This window comes from Rhyacophila brunnea, unplaced genomic scaffold, assembly GCF_057557595.1.
Source record: "Rhyacophila brunnea isolate RB1 unplaced genomic scaffold, BYU_Rbru_1.0 scaffold_15, whole genome shotgun sequence".
Lineage (NCBI taxonomy): Eukaryota > Metazoa > Arthropoda > Insecta > Trichoptera > Rhyacophilidae > Rhyacophila > Rhyacophila brunnea.
The window spans coordinates 4,251,115-4,273,181 of NW_028232806.1; the positions used below are offsets into that span (position 1 = coordinate 4,251,115).

A 22,067-nucleotide genomic window follows, 5' to 3' on the forward strand; every position below is an offset into this window, starting at 1 on the left:
CACCTATATGATCTTATTAGGATCGGACATGGTCGAAAGAAAGAATACAAATAGCAGATGGTGCTGGTTGGTTTAAAATCAATTAAACCCTGCCTAACCCAAACCACAATAGTTTAGGTATTCTTCTTCTATAAAATATTTAAAATTAAGTATGATTTAATGTCATAATTTTAGATATTTTATAGATAGATCAATATTTTTTGACTATTATCTATTATGGCCTGGTTTACGCAGGGAGTAATTGAATTTTAATAACTAACCAACACTATCTGCAATTTGTAGTATTAGTTCAATGAAAAAAAAATGGTGTGTGTACTTATGTACGCGCGTTAGAAGTTATACTTCTTTGGCGTAACAAAACAAAAATTAACAAAAACAAAAAAAATAATATTGCGACTATTGTGTTGGACTAATATGAGCTTGCTAACGTGATGGTCCGGGAGTCACTACACATATGTCTGGATTTGAAATAATACTGGAAGGACCACTTGCCGATGTTTTACTTTTTTGTGAAATTTTATTTTCTGCAATTATTTTTTGACGTAGCCGGTGAGCTCGAACACGTTCTGCTGTTGTTTTTTTTCTCTCTGCTAGATTACGTTTGCGATATTTTTTAAAACTCTCCGCATTTGTTGAAGGCATTATGAAAACTAAAATAAATATATCAATCGACTATCAATATTTCAAAGTAATCTGAATGCAATATACCTAAATTATAAAAATTATATAATGATTTCTCGTTGTTTTTATTTTTAAAGTAACAACTGTCACTCTGACTTTTAATCGTTTGTTTACGTAAGGAATTGCAAATGATCGATAATAATAAATTCGCTGCCTAGGCAACGGAACAATTCTAACTTATACACAGTTGTGAAATTCTCAGTTTTTATATTATACTGTATAATCGTCACATTGCAGTGCCATACCGTGGCGTAAAGGTAGTGCGTTCGGCTGATAACCGAACAATCGGTGGTTCGAATCCAACCGAGTGCATTTTTTTTCGTGTGAAAAAATAAATTATGTGTTACATCGGCGCACGTAACTTTGTCACACGCCAAAAATACACTCTGATCTGATTTCCCAACGCGCCAAAAGAAGTATAACTTCAAAATACGTATGACTGACAAAGTATAGTGTGAATAATTTATGTCGGATGTTAACAGCCTTCCGCCACTCTTCGCCACAGCTAGAATTAAACCTGCAACCTGCAACAAAGAGCAATCATTTTAACCTCTGCTCCACAGTGGGAACAAGACTTCAGTGATATTATTATAATTTCGTCTTTGAGACATTGCTTCTAGAAAATGTCACTTGATCAATAAATACATGATGAAGAAATAAAGTTTAATTGTACAACAGCTTTAAGAATTGAGTTACACGACATGCTCTACAGTGGAGTATAGTCCGAGCGCATGTATCTGAAGCCACAGGTGAGGGATTGAATCTTGCATCTGGCAAAAAACCATATGTTGCTTATTCAATGTGTGTTTGATCCAGAGCAACGACACGAAGAATTAGGTGAATGGCTCACAACCATTTCACATAATGGAGGAAGGATATTCTTTGCTACAGAACAAAAATGCTAATTTTTTTTTAATGTAAACTGAAAAATCTACATAAAATGGAATAATATTCGTAAAACAGGAATGCAAAATTCAAAAAAAAAATTATGTCACACTGACGGCCTTAACTGCAAATTTAAAAGGTTAAGAATTTCATTGTCTTTTGAAAGCACTATCTCTTACATTTGGGTAAAAATAAAACAGTTGTGTCCACAAGGAATTATAAAAATTTTACACCTGTAGGAACGGCGCATGATTGTCTTCTTAAAACATTTAAAGAAAAACCCATTTAATTACAAACACTTTCAAAAAGCTGATTTTATAATTCTCTAATGTTAAAATTTGCAGTTGATGCCCTATAAATAGTCAATGTTAATCGTTCAAATATTTTCCTCTATCAATAAATTTATTACTTCAACTATTGTAAATTCACAACTCTTCGATATGTATTCAAAAGAAAGTTTGTATTTTTTTAAAAATGCGTAAACATTCTTTATCCAAAAGAAATTACTAAATATGAAAAAGAAAACACATTATGTACCTACTTTTGATTCATGATGTCAGTATGTAATATATATGAGTAATCAAATCTCACTTGATGAATAAACTATATTATTTACCTATATTAAAAAATACAAACAATTGATACAGATGGTTACTTCTTCAAAACTAAAATAATACATAGTCGATTTATTAAAAAAAAAAAAAAAAAAACATTAAGAGGCAAAATTGGTAAGATCGGGCACATATTTAAATTATTTAAATGAAAACAAATCATTCCAATATTGACATCAGATAAAAAATAAAAACATTATCATAAGAATTAATAAATAACTATTAACTTAGAATGTTAAAATAATGATTTCAGATAATGAAACGATAACTATTACATAATATCTAATTCCAGCCTTTAATATATAATATGTATATATACTTAGTCTGAAACAGTTTAATGATTGATCCAACGATGAAAGAAAATGAGAGGGAAAAGTAACAATATCGACCGTGTTTAGGAAAAAGGGCGTAACACGCAGAACAAATTTTACAGGAGGCAAAAAAACGTTTTTTGAATGATGTTGGTTTAATATTAATAAAAAAAATAGGCATAGACATTGGGTGCATGATGATTTGGTGTAATATCTTTGCGATCTACTAATAATTAAAGAATTTATTACAGAACATCATGAAAATTGAGGGTAAATGCTTTTTTCCTTAAATTAAAACTTAATTAAAGCTCAATTAAAACCTGAATTAAGATAATAAATCGGCATTTGCGGCTTACTTCCTTTTTACAGAATGTGTATTTAGTTGTATACATTGTAAATATCTAATAAAAGCACTTTTCGAAAAATCGGGGGTTACGCCCTTTTTCCTAAACACAGTCGATATAATTATCACATTCACTGCTGACCAGATAATTACTAATTAATTACAACATTTAAATATCATGTTAATTATATCTAATGGCCAACTAATGCAAACGTGCCAGTCGCGTTGATGTACATACATACATCGTCGTATATAGTATAATGCTGCATTAAGAAATAATCTGTCATAGTGGAACAATTGGCCTTGAAATACGCAGATTCTTTTAGAGCGCAGGAATTACGTAGAGCGAATGTGATTATTGGTACTGGACTTCACTTAAATCAGGCCTTTTGCATCACTTTCTTTCTCTCTCTCAGCGTTGCTCCGACTACGTTTTATTATTATTAATTATTTTTTCTGTTAATTCTTGGTGATATGATATGATATTAAAAATAACAAAACGGTTTTTAAAATGTTTAGTTATAAATTTATTTGTACTTTTTTTGCATAAGTAATAAATACAACACAAAATATGAATATAGATCCAAAAGCGGTTTCATCCTGATGGACATTATCAATTGGTTAACAAAAAATATACAGAACAACTAATACATATTATATTTTGTGGAATAAGTACAAATAAATTTAAAACGAAATATAAAGTTGTTGGTATTTATAATACTAATCGTAAATTACCAATCATTAACATTGTGCATTTCAATAATTCAAATTTTATTTATTTCACGCTGACAGACATAATACAACTATCATTTCATAAATTCAAGATAACAAAATCTCCTTACAATACGTCAGATTCAAACACAAATAGGCGTAAGTGAAAGGTGAATTTCAATTAGCGCTAATTGATTTTATGCAAAACAGGAATGAAATTAACATACGTAACTCACGTCAAGAAGTGCACTATGTGGAAGCGCAGTGCAGATACTATGCATTTTCTTTGCCTGTTCTGGTAACAGACAGATCAGGAGAGAAGCCGAAATATGAATCATTCAATATTTAAATAACACATTTACGAGAACATTATATATTATATTATATATCATGGAGTAATTGACTCCCCAAGTGAGTTTTGAGGCTGATCACATCTTTATGACGTGCTAGGGACGGTAGGTTATATGAAAGTATGGTGAAGCCGGCTAGTATGGCGAAAAAGTATGGTGGGGCGGGCTGGTAATCAATTTGTGGCAAAATTTGATCGTTAACATTATATTATATGGGTACGTTATAATGACCAAAGTAAATCCTCTGTGATGCCCTAAATTTTTTTTATCGCGTCGCTATTTTTCGTAAGTTGTCGGCTATTGTTGGCCTGCTTCATTCAGCTGTATGAGAAAGCCGATTCCTTGCCCCTATTTTAATTTAATACCTCTATGATGACATGTGTCAATCACCATTTTGGGTGTTAAGATTCAACAGGTGGTGGTGGTGTCTGCGATCTTGACCGTTGAACGTTGAAAACATGAGATATATACATACAATTGCTGACTAAACGAGAGTGTTTCATTCATCCATGCATCTAAATTTTGTGGAATAAGACCAGTAGTAGATTCAAAATGCGCATTATTTATATATAATAATGATGAAATGTCATAAATCAAAGTATATCTGCGCATCTATTCCATACACAAGACTGCTACCGGCAGCTATCGAGGGTAGTTTTTCATATTTTTGTATCGAAGTTTTAGCACTTATTGTAACAATTACAATAAGTTAGTTATAATTGTTGCAATAAGTGCTATGTTTCAACAGCACCTCTATTGGATGTGCTAAATTTTAGAGCGAGATAGACAGATTTGACTGGTTAGACGGCTAACTTATTGTAACAATTATAATACTTCAATACAAGCATATGATAAACTACCCTCGTTAACAACCGATAGTAGTCTCGTGTATAGAATAGATGCGCCGGTTTGATTTTAGACAAGGCGAGTTTCTGTACAATAATTCGAATCATATTTTTTTTAATCGTTGGATTGATCATATCAGATGAAGAGTTAATAATTATACATAGAAAATAAATACAATGTTAAAGGAATTTTATTATACTGTCAATGTACACTACACATCAGCTGTCTTCTAGACGTTGAAGTGACGAAGGGTGGTGGTAGGCTGCGGAGATCCGACATAAATAGTGCACACTAAATTTTGTCAGTCGTACTTATTTCTAAGAATACAAATTGCACATTGTTTTTAAAATACGATTACTTATGAATTTTAATAAGTAACGAATGCAATCTGCAATTTGTATTCTTATTTCAATGAAAACAAATATGTATGTCTGACAAAGTTTAGCATGCACTATTTATATCGGATGTCCACAGCCTAAACGACCCTTTACCACAGCAATATATAGAAGCTATCTATACCCCTAATTAGGTATAATAGATTGTGCCCACTATAATGGTACGCCATTAAAAATCGTGTGATCATCCCTGCCTATACGGGGGATTGTGAAGTATTAATTCCACCAAATTTCATTGTAATCAAATTAGTCTAAGTTAATAATTAGTTTTACAATACAAGATTGTAAAAGATATTTAAATATCGTTTCGATCTGCTCGTAAGTGGAGCATACGTCTACAGCATTATTTGAATGTTTTACAACAGTGTTTTTTATGAGAATTGGTTGTTAAACATTCGCTAAAAAACAAAGTGGAGAATTCGTAGCATAAATATCAAAATACGTGACCAAAAGAAATCACTCATGGAAAAATCAACACGACAGATACTATTATGATTTTTTCACCCAGCTGGGAATTGATCCCAGAACAGTAACAATACAAAAATGGTTCATTTAAAAACATAATTTTAACCGAGCGGTCTAATTTTATTAAAGTGAGGTTAAATTGGCATGACGTAGTATAAACATTGGCAGTATTGGAATTTTTAAATAAGAATGTTTAAAAATGGAAAGATATAGTTTTGGAAAGTAGAAATTGACACGATATATATTTATTAATATAACGGGTAGAAGAAAACATGGCCATGTTTTCCACTAGCCCTGCATACAACGTTGCGTGTGGGTTTAAATCTGCGCGAGTTCAACATAGTTGGCGGGCAGCATTCCCGTGCGCGCGGTCCTCTCCACACGGCCCGTCATCCAGCCTTCGTCTATCGCTGACACATTCGTTATCATGTCGCCTTCGCGGAATGACACCTGAAAGGAAAACGTGTTATTCAACAAAATCAAACAATTTTATTAGAGGGAGCAATACTGTCATTTTGATAGCTATATATTGTTTTCTAGTGTGGTAGCATTGAATGCCTTTGTAGCCCAAGGTACGCTTTATATTGATTATAAAACGATGATTTTTGTTATTTTTACGATAATTAAGTTACATATTTATGTTGACAGCTATTTAAGCCTATGAACCCATCTTCAGAACATTCATAGGTCAAAACAGCTATCAACATAATATATAACTCAATTATAGTAGAAATAACAAAAAAATGTTGATTTAAAACGATTATAATGGAGTTCTATCACATGCCAATTCAATTAATAGTTTTAATGTCTATGTATTTTGATCTCAGTGCAGAAGCCATTGAAAATCAATCTCAACTAAAGTGTTATGCTAAGTAGCCACGCACGTTCTTGCTCGATGGTTTCGCTCAATCGTACATGTTCGACTTGAAAGCATGCTCGTCGTTGCATCCACACGCTTGAGCAGCTTGACACAAAACGCTCAGTCGAAGCGCTGCACGTTGAGACATGCTCAAGCGAATTTCTGTCAAACATCGAGCAAGAATTATGGACCTTGAATCTTTTTCGCATCTAGCTGTTTACTCGATATCAAACAAAAAAGCATCGAGTGAGATGGTACACACGTTGAGAAATATTCAAATGAGCGTAAAACCATCGAACAAGAACGTGCGTGTGCACATCCGTGAAATCAAAGGGTTGAATAGACCATCCGACGTTTGCTTGTCACATTGCCGATCGCACATACGTCGAGTGTTTGTTTCTATTATCTAAGACAGCGTTTGACAACAACTTAATTCGATAGTATTACAGAATAATGGTAATACATTATTAATATTACGATTCAATGAACGACTCCGACCCACACGCTGCAATTTACCATTGAATAACTTGCGTAAGATAATGTAGCCAATGACAATGAACTTGACGGGGCAAGTAATGTGACGCAAGACATACTAATACGAGAGGATGAGGATTTCCACCATAAACCATTCACCTGTGTCGGAATACTAATGAGATGGCCGACGCCTATAACACGGAGTTCGTATTTTACATTTGTGAAAAATAATGACAATAGTTGTAATCCCTTTAACTGCATTGACTTACTAATGGACACTGTACCTGAAGAATAAAAGGGTCATATTGTAAATGATTCTGTTGTCTGCTCATACAAATTTCATTATTTCGACAGGTGAATACCGATGGATGTGGTTGAAAAATGAACTCTAAATAACGGTCAACACTGAAATTCTCTGCGAGAAAGTCCTCTTTTATATTGAGATATTCTATCTAATGGTGATACCTCACTATTTTCCTTTCTATGCGATTTGCGATTTTAGGATAATGTGTTTCATTGTAAAATATATATTATTTTTTTACGCTTACAACACTAGTAGTTAGTTAATCAAAATAGTATTTACCTCATCTGAATCGGTGGCTTCATAATCATACATGGCAATGTACACTCTCTGAAAAAAAAGAATAAAAATTAATTAAACATGGACCAATGTTGTTACTAGGAAATACATTTACAATGATTATTTTTTTGATACAAGTTAGAAATTCATTGGTAATTATTAGATATGTAATACTGTCGACAGAGAGTATTTGTTAGAAATTGAATTTAAATTGATTGATTGAATGAGTTTATACTATTTCGTTGGAATCAGTTTTAAGAGCTCGGGGTTTTTTTTTTTAAATATGAACCAATGTGCCTGAGCAAGGCTTCGAACTGGAAAAACTGTTATTTTTATCGGGACCAAAAGCAGAACCAAACCAGAAAAAATTTTGGTTTTTTCGGTTTAAATAAAAAAATAATTTTATGAAAAGCTGTCGCCATCTAGCAGCCAGAGTTAATAATATTAACTTTCGAATTGGTATGTTTATAATACGATTCCAAATGATGTAGACTGTCAATGTGGATGCATAGATGTCGCTTATAGTAATATGCTTTACTTGGTTACACATACTTAAAAAAACAAAGTCATTTTTTGCGATTGAAAATGGTGCCATACGCATCATACAAGCTAAAAACAAGAAATGTCCATTTCGTTCAGGGTAAAAACATGTATTGTCTATGGTCTACATTCATGTCAGACTTGACACTCTTGATAGTGCATAGGAATCATGAACCAAAAGTCTCCCCCAGTGAAACGCCAGACGAATGGATGAGCGCTATAAGCAACGCCAGACAAAAACTGACGCTCTTTAGAGTCATTGTCTTTAAAGTCTTTGATCAACAATATCTCAGTTTGAAATTTGTGTGACATAACACGTTTTTCTCCTGTACCTTTCAAATATTATCGACCAACGACTGACATTTAAAACTCAATATAATTTTGCTTTATCGCAAACAAAATAAACTAAATGCTTAATAATTTTGATAGTGTTTTCACTTGCGTTTCTCAATTCAGCCATTAAGTGTCTATTGGCTGTCAGAGTATTACATAAGGCCACCTCTAAGTATTTGTGGAACTGACTCCCAGATTTGTTCATCAGAGACTCAGTACTCATTAAGATCTTCATAAAAAATGGTAAAAAAATACCCCAGGAATCCCGGCTGAGGCGGGTTGCTTGCTCATCTGTTGTTGTTGCTGATGCTGTTGCTGTAACTGTTGTTGTTGTTGCTGCTGTTGCATCTGCTGTAGGTGCATTTGCTGTTGCTGCTGCTGCAACATTTGTTGTTGTGACTGTTGCTGCTGCATTTGGTGCTGCGGCGGTTGCATCATCAGCACAGGTTGTTGCTGCTGCTGTTGGTGGTGGTGGTGGGGGGAGGACATGTGGGCGGGGGGTCCTCCCGAGTACGGGTCGTTGGCAGGGTCCATGTCAGCCACAGAACCGATACGCCGGGGCGACTGCGTCTGCTGCTGGCTCACTGAATAATTCCAAAAATAATATTATTTTCACCATATCTTATACCAGCGATACTCAATTTGCGGCCCTTAAGCTTTTATGTGCGGCCCGAAACATATTTATTATCAGGAATTTCGTATATCTTGAGGTTCGTTTCGACTTTGACGCACAGATAGTGACACAGACAGAGATTGTCATTATGGTCCATATCAGATCTGGTATAAGAGTGTTGCTATTGCACACGATTAATTTAAAAAACACGCATAATTTTTAAAATCTCAAAAATGTTTTGTAAAAAGGGGTGGTTTCATGATTTTTTTCGTTACACCAGTAGTGATGCGGCCCGCGTTACTTTACAAATATATGTATTTGGCCTGAAGAAAAAAAGGTTGAGTATCATTGTATACCTACAGGAGACAAATGTCTGGATTTTAAATGATTATTCAAGAATTACCTTGGCTTAGTAAGTATTGATTTATTCAGCAGTAATTATGCGGTGTTGCATTTCTGCAACAAACTACATTTATATTTTGTATGAATGAAATTTTATTTCAAAACTTGCAAATCTCTTCAGTGGATACATTACGCTTATAAAATAGTTGTAGTTTTTATTAATCGGTGAAACTGTTAATTTATAATTTTAATACTAAACATTAAATTTATCTCTTCAATGAGGTTTGATTTTTTCGCTGTAGTCATGGAGACATTTATAAACAAAAATCGTACATAGTCTACGTTCAGTTTGGCCTTACCTGCATTATAGCAATATAAATCCCACTGGCACGACCCCAACTGCCTTACAAACTGTGTACGCTTCAAACCTTTGTGAACATAGCTGAAAGTCTATCCTAAATGATAAATCAATGGATTACTATTCTAATAAATTTTTAAATATAATTTCATTCATACAACAGTGAAACCTTGGCTCTGCGGACGTCGATTATCCGGATTTCTTTTTGATAAGCAGTTTTGTATATTTATAAGAAAAATGCACAAATTAAAATATGTGATCAGTAAGAAAGTGAATTCTTCAAAAGTTATTATTAAAAATGTTTATTCTGTAGGTTTTGGGGTTAAAAAAAAGAGGATTATTCTATTACCAACATTTCAGGCTGCGATTTTATAACGCTGTATATGTGTTAAGGACAGAAGCGGGGATGCATAGATATGTACATAGCAGAGGGGGGGATTAGCAGCGATCTGTGGAACTCAAGTTATCTGCAGTCATAATAAAATGTAAGTCAGTAGGACCTTATATGACTCAAATGATAATAGTTAAGTAAATTTTAAACTCCACAGTGAATGAGGTTCTATTAACAGACATGCAATTCTTGACCGGCTGCGGACTCGAATCCGTGACCTACTACTTCATATTTATACGAAGATGACTGCCACTTTACAAAATAAGCAAACGTGGGTGTTAAGTAAACTGCTATTCATAATCACATATTTTCACAAAAGGTTAAGTTTGGTCAGCAATGACTGATTGATTCTACTTTTGAAAAAGGAATGTGGAAAAACCACAAAGCACAACTGTTACTTACCAACAGCTTGCCGTAACATTTGTTGTTGTTGTTGTTGCTGTAACAACTGTTGATGTTGCTGTAACATTTGCTGTTGACTCTGTTGCTGCTGCATCATCAACTGCTGCTGGCTAAGGTGTCCCTGCCCCTGTCCTTGCACCGGTTGCCTGTTGGCCGGCGCACTGTTGTAGACAACGGTGGCCCCCTGCCTGGGTGGCAGCGGCGAGCTCCTGGGTCCGTCGCTTATCGGATCGTAGTCGGCGATTCTGCCAATTCTCTGACCTGACGTATTTCTCTGCGCCTCATGCAGTCTCTGAGCGTCGATATTCCTCTGCGCTTCGACACCTCGCTGCATCTCGTGACCGCGTTGATTTTCATGACCTCTCGAACCCTCATGGGTACTGTAACTTAAGTTTACATTCTGATGCTGCTGTTGTAGGTAGTGATGATTCGAACCGTGATCGGCGTGGTGGTTATTTTGGTTTCTGTTTTGGTTATAACCGTTCGCCGCTTCATTACTTTCGTTATAATTATCATACGTGTTCCCACCATACGCTGCGCTTTGGTTGCTATTGTGAGTTACGTTGCCGCCGTAGTACGTCGTCGAAGATGAGTTGTTCGCGTTGTAATTGTTAGCATTGTTGGCGGTCGGCTGCCGACTGTTGAAAATGACATCGTTATTTGTCGACGGCCTGTTGTGATTCTGTCTGTGATCCCTCTGCACCTGACTGACGGCAGTCGTCTGGGGCAAGGGTACGGCCGGAGGCGGCATGGAAGGTGGTAGCATTTCCGATACATAGCTGTCAATTTGGTGCTGGTAATTATCTGTAGTCGGTAGCTCTACATTTTGTAGCAAAATTCATTTGTAACAATGTCATTTAACGGTAATAATATTCATATATTTTTTTAACGATATTTATATATTTTCAGTAATCATTTTAAATAATCCCGATTTATTTTGAATCATAAGCAATTTAGATTATGGATTAAGTTAATATTTTTATCCGTGTACAAATAAATTAAGACAAATAATGTTAACATACACACACAACATAGTTTTTTTAAACCACACATTTTAGCCATAAACCACAAGAAAAATATTTACAAATTTCAACGGACAATTATTAAATTAATATTTTAATTTGACAGTGCCGATTATTTCGATTTCATGATTTTTACAATAGGTTCGCCGTCAATCCCCGTCAGTGGCGCCACAACATAAAAAAAAGCAGAAAGAAAAACACAAAATGAAATTAGCATTTGACAAGACATGTGCGTGAATAATAAAAATGTGAACACAAAAAAGCCTCACCCTTCTTGCATCTTTAATTTATACCGCTGATCGACTAGATCAGCGTTTTCCAAAGATTTATTTTCTTGTGGAGGCATCCACTTGGATGGTAATCATCATTTTTTTGTTGTATACACGGGATTTAGTATCACATAATATAAATTATAAACTAACCCCAAACCAATTAAACTTTAAAGCACTTTTTAAAACAACATAAACTAAATACCAATGAGACTGCCTCAAACATAAACATTGTATAAGCCATTGTTGATAAAATCACTTTTATTGCATTTTTAAATATAGTGTAGGTAGCAGTGGCGAAGGGTGGTGGTAGGCTGTTAAGATCCGATATGAATAATGCACAAAAAATTTTGTCAGTCATACGTATTTGTTTTCATTGAACTAAGACTACAATTTACAGATGGTGTTGGTTAGTTTTTAAAATTCAATTAAACCCTATCTCCTATCCAAGCCGTGGTAGATATTAGTAAAAAAAATAGTCGTCTATCTATATAATATCTAAAATTATGCCATGAAATCATACATAACTACAGATATTTTATAGACATAATTATATTTTATATCTATTATGGTTTTAAATCAGCGATACTCGCGGCCCTTTAAGCTTTTATGTGCGGCCCGAAACACATTTATTATCAGGAACATGATTTTTAATTTTGAAATAAACGCTTGGATACACATTACTTTTGTTTATAATTTTTAAAATCTCAAAAATGTTTGTAAAAAAGGGAGGGTTTCATGATTTTTTTCGTCACACCATTAGTGATGCGGCCCGCGTTACTTTACAAATATATGTATTTGGCCCGAAGAAAAAAAATGTTGAGTATCATTGTTTTAAACCAAACCAACTGGGTTTAATGAATTAAAAAAAACTAACCAACAACAAAGTGTAATATGTATTCTTAATTCAAAGAAAACAAATGTGAAGTCAGTCAGTCCAATGTATTTGTTTTCATTGAAATAATACTACAATGTGTAGATGTTTGTTCGTTTTTAAAATTCAATTAAACCCTGCCTAATCCAAGCCATAGTTATCACCATCTGTAATATATTCTTAATTCAACAAAAACAAACAAGTGTGAATGAAAAAATGTGCACTTTTTTTGTCGGATCGCCCATCGCATACCTAAACTTTTTTTTTTTTCGACCATGTCCGATCCTAATAGGATTGTATGGGCCTCCACAGGGTAGAGGTTTGTATTAACAGATTTTGTTTTTACGAGAAATGGATGTCAGCCACTTGCTCAACCTATTAGGTCCATACCCTGACTCACACACAAATTGAAAAACAATATGTGTACTTGCCAGACCAAGGATTCGAACCTGAGACCCACGGCGTGATAGTCCAACGCTTATGCCGCGCGGCCACCGTGGGTGTAGTAGTTAGGGTACCTAAACTATTATGATTTAATTGACAAGGTTTAATTGAATTTTAAAAGCTAACCAGCACCATCTGCAAATTGTTTTCTTAGTTCAATAAAAACAAATAAGTATGACTGACAAAGTTCAATTAAGCCGTGTCTAACCAAACCTTAATAGTTTCGGTATGCGATGGGCGATCCGACAAAAATAATGCACACTTTTTCAGTCATACTTATTTGTTTTTGTTGAATTAAGAATATATTACAGATGGTGATAACTATGGCTTGGAATGGGCAGGGTTTAATTGAATTTTAAAAACGAACAAACATTATCTACACTTTCAATGAAAACAAATACATTTGACTGACTGACTTGGTTTTTTTTCCGACCATGTCCGATCCTAATAAGATCATAATATAGGCCTCTACAAGGTGGAGGTTTGTATTAACAGATTTTTGTTTTTACGAAAAATTTATGTCAGCCACTTGCTCAACCTATTAGGTCCATACTCTGGCTCATACACAAATTGAAAAACAATATGTGTACTTGTGAGACTCAGGATTCGAACCTGGGACCCACAACGCTATAGGCCGGCGCTTAAGCCGCGCGGCCATCTTGTGCAATATTTATGTCAGATCTTAACAGTCTACCTCCACCCTTCGCCACTAATATCACATAAATTATAAACCGACAGAGATTGCAATCATATTTCATGAACATTAAACCTTTTGGCATATCCAGCATTTTTATTTGGCACAAATTTTTTGTTACTGTTTCCGAGGTGTTCCAAATAATGTATGTTTAATAAAGAATGCTACATTCTTAAATCTTGCAAATTATTCATTGAATAAAGGGAGTAAGACACTATTAGATATCAAAATTTTGTATCCGTCTTTGAACTACATTGGTTTAGCTATTGACGGCTTTGACTAGATGATAAGCGATGTTTGAACACAAAAAAGGCATTGACGTACCGACAACTTCTCCATTGTCATTGATGGTCCTCTGCTTCTCCATAGCAGCCTTCTTCTCCAGGTCTCCGTGGTACGCAACATTGCTGATAATCTTGGAGTTCGCTTTGATTCGTAAAGTCTCTGGATCATCTGCAACCTGTGTAACATCAAATAAAGTTTTTAATCCTAAGAATTTCGATTATAATATAGCCAGAGGGAGTCATATGAACTTTATGTATCATTTGAAGTGTCATTTTTGACATATTTTATGGTTATTTGATATATTATGATTCAATTAGATTATAGCCTAATTTTACCTATTAAATATTATCCATAAATCGTCATTTCACACAGAAATTCCATATAAGTGTCAGCTAAAAGATATTTTAGTGAACTATGAATGCAATACGAGGTTGGGTATTTTTATTGTTTAATCAAAAATGCCCAACCACAAATATGTTGAGCAGACACTGATGCAATGCGCAAATAAACAACCCTCATCAATGATGATGACTAACTTAATTGTTATTCACAATCATAATAGCACTTGATTCAATACGAAATGGTTAATCTTAGTTATCCTAATTTCTAACGTTTTGTTTCCTTTATTTATTACAATTTATTTATTACATAATTTATAAATTACCTTTATTACAAGGGAATTATTTTAACAATGAAACAAAATTTTTGCAATGTAATTTTGTAGTATTTTCAGTCAAATAAAATAAAATCATTTTTTAAATGTATGTGGAGTAGGTAGGTCACTTCGGCGAAATTACATGTTTCAGCTCAAGGCCTGAACAAAAATGAATCATAAGTTCGGGCGAGTGTGAAAGCATTCAACCCGCTTATATTCTCCGCAATATGCGTTAAGAGTAAGATAGAATTTCTACGGCTGAATTAAATATTTTTTGTACACGCTGTCGGTAAATATTGGTTTGAATGACTCCATTCATTCGAAAACTGTGAGCATGTATTGCTGAAATTTATTGTTTTTGTGTTAAATATAAAGTTAGTGGTAATTACTTTTAGTTAATTTAGTAGAAAATATGGTTAACTGTGTTATATTTAAATTTGGTAGCCGTACATCATAGTTAAGTTAATAATAATAAAATTGAGGTTTTACTGTGCGTTATACACAACACGGCTACATATAGCTGAACAATACACACTCTCTTTATATTATTACTATGAGTTCAAGCTTGTATTTGTCAAACTGTCAAGAAGTCATACAGTCACAGCTGCTGATAAATAATAAAATGAAGAATATATTATACATTAAATTTAATTGATCAACATACCTGTGTGAATTTGCCCTTGGATTTTTCAAAATCTGCATGGTACTTGACGTTGGATTGAATTTTGGTATTCTCAGCTATCCTCTTCAGTTCGGGGGTTTCAGCCATTGTCGTCGGCTTCACCTTTGGTATATGTCTGCAACCATCAATAAAACAAATATTGATTAGTTAATTAATGCATTTTGGTTTAAATTACTTAACGTGTATTACAAATAATTATTTCAAAGCATTGACAACATGACAAGGTTTTTTTTATTCTGTTAACTGTCAAATCATTGTATTATTGGTAAATTTAATAAAACGCAAAATTTTTTAGTACTTATTCCACTTTTATTATTTAATTAGACCGGTTTCGTCCGCCTCAAACGGACATTTTCAACTTCAAGGGAAAAAATGCACAAATGTGGACACTCATGTCTCTTTTGTAATTTACTATTCTGGACCTTAACATAATATGCCGTATTTCCTCGATTATAAGCCGCACCCTAATTTTTAAAAACCAATAATAAAAAGTAAGAACATTATGTATACCCATACCCATGATGGCCGCGCGGGTTAAGCGTCAGCCTATAGCGTTGTGGGGTCCCAGGTTCGAATCCTGGGTCTGGCAAGTACACATCGCACCCTCGCAACTAATCCGCCACAAGCCCAAATTTACGTGTTTTGAGTTAATTACTACGTTTCATTGTCTATCGTTCATAGTACAGGAGGACCTCGACTTTCGCACATAATTGGTTCCTGAAAAGGTGTGCGAATGTTGAATGTTCGAAAGTAGAGGGAAGTAAAAAAAAATTAAATTGTGGGTATTTTGAAATATTTATTTATCAAGTAAATATAAGATGTTTAAGAGACATGTTTAAGTGGGGTTTGCGGGTGTTTCCCTTAAAAAGTTATCAAGAGTTAACTCTTTGCCACTCTTCTTTTTCTTATTTTAAATAAAATATTTTAAATGGTAAATCATTAACTTTACAATATTGCTTAACTGCTGGCACGAAATGTAAAGTGAACCAATCTTTTAATATTAACGCAGTAAACCCAGGCTTTTTTATTTGATTACTGGAAGCAATTCTTTATCCTTCCCTTTCAATGCTCGGAGATTTTCTGGTTGATAAATTAACATTGGCATCAATTTTAAATCACCAGCCAAGTTTCCACCAAGAAGCAATGTCAATCGGTTTTTAGAAGGTTTATGCCCAGGGGCAACTGATTTTTCCTTAGATAAGAATGTACGACTAGGCATTTTTTCCAAAATAAACCTGTGTCATCTACATTAAATATTTAGCTAGAGGAATATTCTCCATCTTCAATAATTTTGGATAATGAGGAAATAAATTCTTTTGCAGCATCTTTATCCGCATCAGCCGATTTTCCAGTGAATTTAATATAAACCAACCGTTACTTGCTTGAAAAATCGTGTTAGAATCTTCTTTTTCTAGCGTTCCAATCTTTGTAGAAACTAAGAGCCTTCGCTTGAATAATTTAATTATTCAGAGGGACATCTTTTTGATGTTGGTCGTTGATCCATGATGACAAATATTTTTCCATTTCATCCATAACTATGCCGTGTCCTTTGGAAACAACCTTTAAAGATAATACCACAATTTTGAACGTATTCCTTAATTTTATTTTTATTTTTCAAAATTGAACATATCGTAGTAGACCTGTTTGTATCATACGAACGTCCGATTGAAGCAAAAGATTCACCGCAATCAGAACGTCATGTGAATTTTATAAGTCCTTGATTTCTTTTTGTTCGTATCAACACTGCAGTTTTTCCGTTTCTCACTCATGTTTATAAATTTTTAGGGTGAAATATTTCAAATGAAGAAAATTAGCAAAACGCACAACATCACACGCCCGCACGCGCTCCTGCGCAAGACTAAACCTATCCTTGCTAGCTCACAAGCAAAGTGACGGGTGCGAGCAGGATGCAAGTGACGCAAGAAATGCACTTGCCTGTCTTATCTTAACCCCACGGCTAGCGCGACGTTTTAAAAAAACGATTTTTTTTGAAATGTGCGAAATAGCGAATTGTGCGAAAGTCGAACGTTCGTAAGTCGAGGTCCGCGTATATGTACCAAAAATTTCATATCTCCAAGTCATCAAATTCAAGTCAAAACTTCATTCAATATCTAAACATATTTCAAAAATACAGTACAAAAATGCGAAAGGTAGAAACTTCAAAGCTGATTTTCTCTGTTTGCCTTTTTTGGATTGTGGCAGTTTAGTTGCGAGGGTGCGACATATTGTTTTTCAATTGTGTAGTCAGAGTATGGACCTATTAGGTTGAGCAAGTGGCTGACATCAATTCCTCGTAAAAATAAAATCTGTTAATACACGCCTCCACTCTGTGAAGGCTCATAAATGATCTTTTTAGGATCAAACATGGTCAGAAGTAAACTTTATTATAACAGACAAGTCATACAATCACAATACAAAGGATTTTAAAATAGGCATATTATTTATGTATTATCACCATCGGAGTCTGAACATTTCTCCAGATTCAGTGTCCGATTTTTCAGAATCATTTTTCCACTCAGTCATTGTCTGTCATCCTCTGTGCCATCAAGAGCATTTAGTGATGCAGCATTTCTTGCACGTCCTTCTACAACGAAACGTAACACAGCGTCATCTACTTGTGCATGTTTCTTAGGCCCCCTAAAGCATTTGGTCATTGCTTTGCAAGAAAATATAGGAATACGATCAATTCTCCGATCAATATCGCTTCACTTATGACAAATTTACGTCCTGCAGCTCTGTTTCCGTGCTCTTCTGCATACACAATAACTTTTCTTTTCAATGTAGCATTGAAATGTAGTCTTCTTGCTGACATTTTAAATGGTAATTAGGAACAAAATTTTTATTCAAACTTAAACGTGTTTGTGCAGTTGCTACTGTAACTTGACTACCTGCTCCGCCATGCCGGATCAATCGATTCCCCATTACTAGTAATCAGTGATGATTCATAAGCGCGGAATTTTACAGAGATTGCAAGACGCCGTCGATTATATGGTGCACCCCGAATTCAGAGACACCAAAATAGGAAAAAACATACATGTATCTTACAATCGAGGAAATACGATAATATGTCAGCCAGTTATATATTTTTACTAATTGATTCAAGGGTTCCGTTCGCAAAGAAAGGTTGAGAACAATGAAATGGTTAAGCACTGGAATACATACCGATTAATATTATATTATTACAATTTGCCTGTATCGTGATATCTGACCTATAAATTTATTGCGAGTTTACATTTTTCTTATATTATGCATAATGAGAACTAAAAATAGTGTATGTGTAATCAGATTGTGAATTTCCTTTAAACAAAACACGATTTCCTGGAATGCCATAACATCTGGTTTGCCAAACTATGCAAGTATTCCTGGAATCGGGCTAAGTTGTAATGAAAATAAACTTTTAATAACATTTAATTTTTCTACATATTGTATGTAAAAGGTTGGGCGGACATTCATGTTATGAAGATTGGATCAGTGGTATTCAAACAGTACTATGACTCCCTGTCCTGGGCTAATTGTATCAAATCCCAAACGCCTTGGACATTGAGTCACCTATGGGCAGCGTTGCCAACTTAGTGTTTCTTGCCAGATCTAGCATTTTCGAATAGGCATCTAGCTTGCAAAATTCGCATCTGGCGTATGGCGTTACACCGCAAACAGCTTAGATTTCTTATAATAAAGCTAGAATATTATACCAGATTTACTTGAAAATCAACACACTCATCTTTTGTACCTTAAATCTTACTGAACAAATCATAAATAAATAATAGGTGGCAGTGTCACCTATCAACATTACTGTCGATACGCTCAATGTGTTCAATGCGAGAGAGTATGTGTGTGCTATGCTATGTTGCGCTTTGTTACAGACAGATAAATCAAGACATATGACTTGTTTTATTAGCTGTAATGACAGTTGGCAACACTGCTTATGGGGGGTTATGTAGCCAAGAGAATCTCCTTCTGCCTTCGCTTCTTTTACCATCTTCACTGAATTATTAGCATTTTTCCTTAATTTACCGCCCTTTAAGCAACCCATGATCTGCCTACCTGCACGGGACGAGACATCACTGGCAATAGAGTTAGTAAATAATTTTTTCATGTCCGATCCTAATAAGATCATATGGCCCTCCACAGAGTGGACGTTTGTATTAACAGATTTTGTTTTTACGAGAAACGGATGTCAGCCACTTGCTCAACCCATTAGATCCATACTCCGATTCGTACACAAATTGAAAAACAATACGTGTACTTGTCAGACCCAGGATTCGAACCTGGGATCCACGACGCTATAAGCTGACGCTTCAGCCACGCGGCCATCGTGGGCGTTATTCAAAATATTCAGTGAAACATTATTACTGCTTTAGGATAAAGTTTTTGTAATATGCTTTCACACCTTGCGGCTGCATCAATTTAAAATAACACTTATTTCCTACACTCTGGATACACTCCACGCTATCTAAACATATTTCCACATTGCCCAAAACAAAAGTTATACTTTTTCGAAAGCATCTTGCAGAACCTTGTTGGTAATCAAAGACATGGATTCAAAGAAGTTTTTTCTTCAATATCTTTGATCTTTTCAAATACTCTTATGGCAAATCTGAAGTTACTTCATATTATATCTATCAAGTATATTTTTAACTGAATCATCTCCAGTTGGAATTGTATAAACACGGTCCAAAAATAAATGTTCTATCCCATAAAACACTTCTCCATACATATTTTGTTTACATTATTTTATTATGTAACATTTACACTGCCACATATGGCATACCGCAAACGATATACCTAAAGTCTATTCCACATCTATTATACATATATTTGCCGTGAAACAATTTACGCAATTGTTTGTAAATTTCTCTTTACCTACACAAATGTTTTTTGGGATATTACATGTGTGCTTTTGGCCGCCTGAATAATGTCTTCAAAAGTGACCTCCCACTGTGCCTAAAGCGCAAAGTGTTCAACCTGTGTGTGCTTCCCGTAATCACATATATGTGTGAAACATGGACCCTAAGTAAAAGACAGTAGTAGCGCAATGTGGTATGGAGAGTTGCATGCTGGGCATAAGACGATAGAACAAAAAGACGAATGAGTGGATTAGGAAACAGACAAGGGTTTGCTATGTAATAGAGTTTCGCTAAAAACCTCAAATGGAAAAGGGCTGGATAAATAGCTCGAAGAAAGGACAATCTTCGGACAAATATCTAGTCATCCAGAGGTACAATATGTGCGCAAGTTAGACCTAGAGGCCGCTGGATCGATGAAATGATTAAGTTAAAAACCTAACTGACATAGAGTGCATTTGGGCGCCTGAACAGTATCTTCAAAAGTGACTTCCTATTGTGTCTAAAGCAAGTGTTCAACCAATGTGTGCTACCAACACTTATGTATGTATGTAAAACATGGACTCTTCATGTTAGATAAAACAAAAAATTAAAAGAAAGGTGGATGTTGGGCATAACATGTAAATATCACAAATAAACTGACATATAAGGAAGACAACAGTACGCGATGTAATAGAGGTCGCTAAGAAGATGAAATGGCAATGGACTGGACATGCCGCTCGGCGAGTGGACAATTTCCATTATACAATGACATCTGAGAGGCACGAAACGCTCATAAGGATGCTCTAAAAACTGCTGGATAGACGAACTCAAGTTCGGTGGCTGTACGAGGTAACAAAGAACTAGGGATCAAGAAGAATGAATGGAGCAAGAAGAGGCCTTCATCCAACAGTGGATCAACCCAATCTTTCCTACAAACTCTACAGATTGGTCAGACTTCGCCTCCAAAGACACCCCAAATTCTTCATTTTTGACAGTTATGCGGCACGCAGGTCCTTGGGAAATTTTAAAAAGCATTTTTCATTTACTTACGCTTCGCAATATGGATTTTTGCCGTATCCTTTGTATGTCTTCATGTTCAGCGTCATACTGCATTCTTGACATTTGAAACATCCTTTGTGCCATATCTGAAAACAAAGGAAATATCATTTAAGTAAATATTAAAAAATGTATGGAGTGTGATCCCCTTTTATAATAGTCAAAATATCTGCGACCCTTCCCCCCATCATCCTGGGCAACATTTACATCACACACATAAATTGGCATTTAGATTATCAATCATCACATTTCCTCTCACTTTCATAACAATCATAACAAAAACATCTTATGAATAAAATAAAATAAATAATACATTCATTAAATTTATTAATTAATTTGTGTTTAAGGGGGGACATGCTCAGCGTAGGTCAAAATGGAGCTTTTGTTCTATTTTCAAAGCATGATCCTGGACATACCTTAAACATTGTAGATAATCTATTTATATAATTTTGAAGCCTTATTATCCTTTATATTTATTTTAAACATTTGATGACTGCATAAAATAGTATTCTTTTAAACCTCTCGCTCTAATGTTTTAGAATATAGTCATATTTCAGTACATAAATGTGCAGTGGTGTTAAGATTTTTTACATTTATTAATTTTTAAACGCATTTATAAAACCATCAGTATAATTTATATCGACATTATTATAGTGAAATATTTACGATAAAAAGTTATATTGATAATCTGTGTTCCCAAATTTGACAAGAATTAGGCATTTTATTATTCAAAAAATGGGCAAGATTAACACATTTTTAAGATAATTCTA

At 34.5% G+C, this 22,067-nt stretch overlaps 1 protein-coding gene across 1 annotated transcript; it reads right to left on the bottom strand.

The window, feature by feature from the left end:
• Positions 1 to 3,339: 3,339 nt before the first annotated feature.
• On the bottom strand, positions 3,340 to 21,382 carry LOC147074821 (uncharacterized). Its single transcript, XM_085942881.1, has 7 exons — positions 21,292 to 21,382; positions 15,398 to 15,530; positions 14,118 to 14,253; positions 10,491 to 11,309; positions 8,640 to 8,968; positions 7,515 to 7,562; positions 3,340 to 6,048 (listed from the first exon to the last, which is right to left on the bottom strand). The coding sequence occupies exons 1-7, from the start codon at positions 21,345 to 21,347 to the stop codon at positions 5,917 to 5,919; spliced, it is 1,653 nt and encodes a 550-aa protein (XP_085799007.1). The 5' UTR covers positions 21,348 to 21,382; the 3' UTR covers positions 3,340 to 5,916.
• Between the last annotated feature and the right edge of the window lie 685 nt (positions 21,383 to 22,067).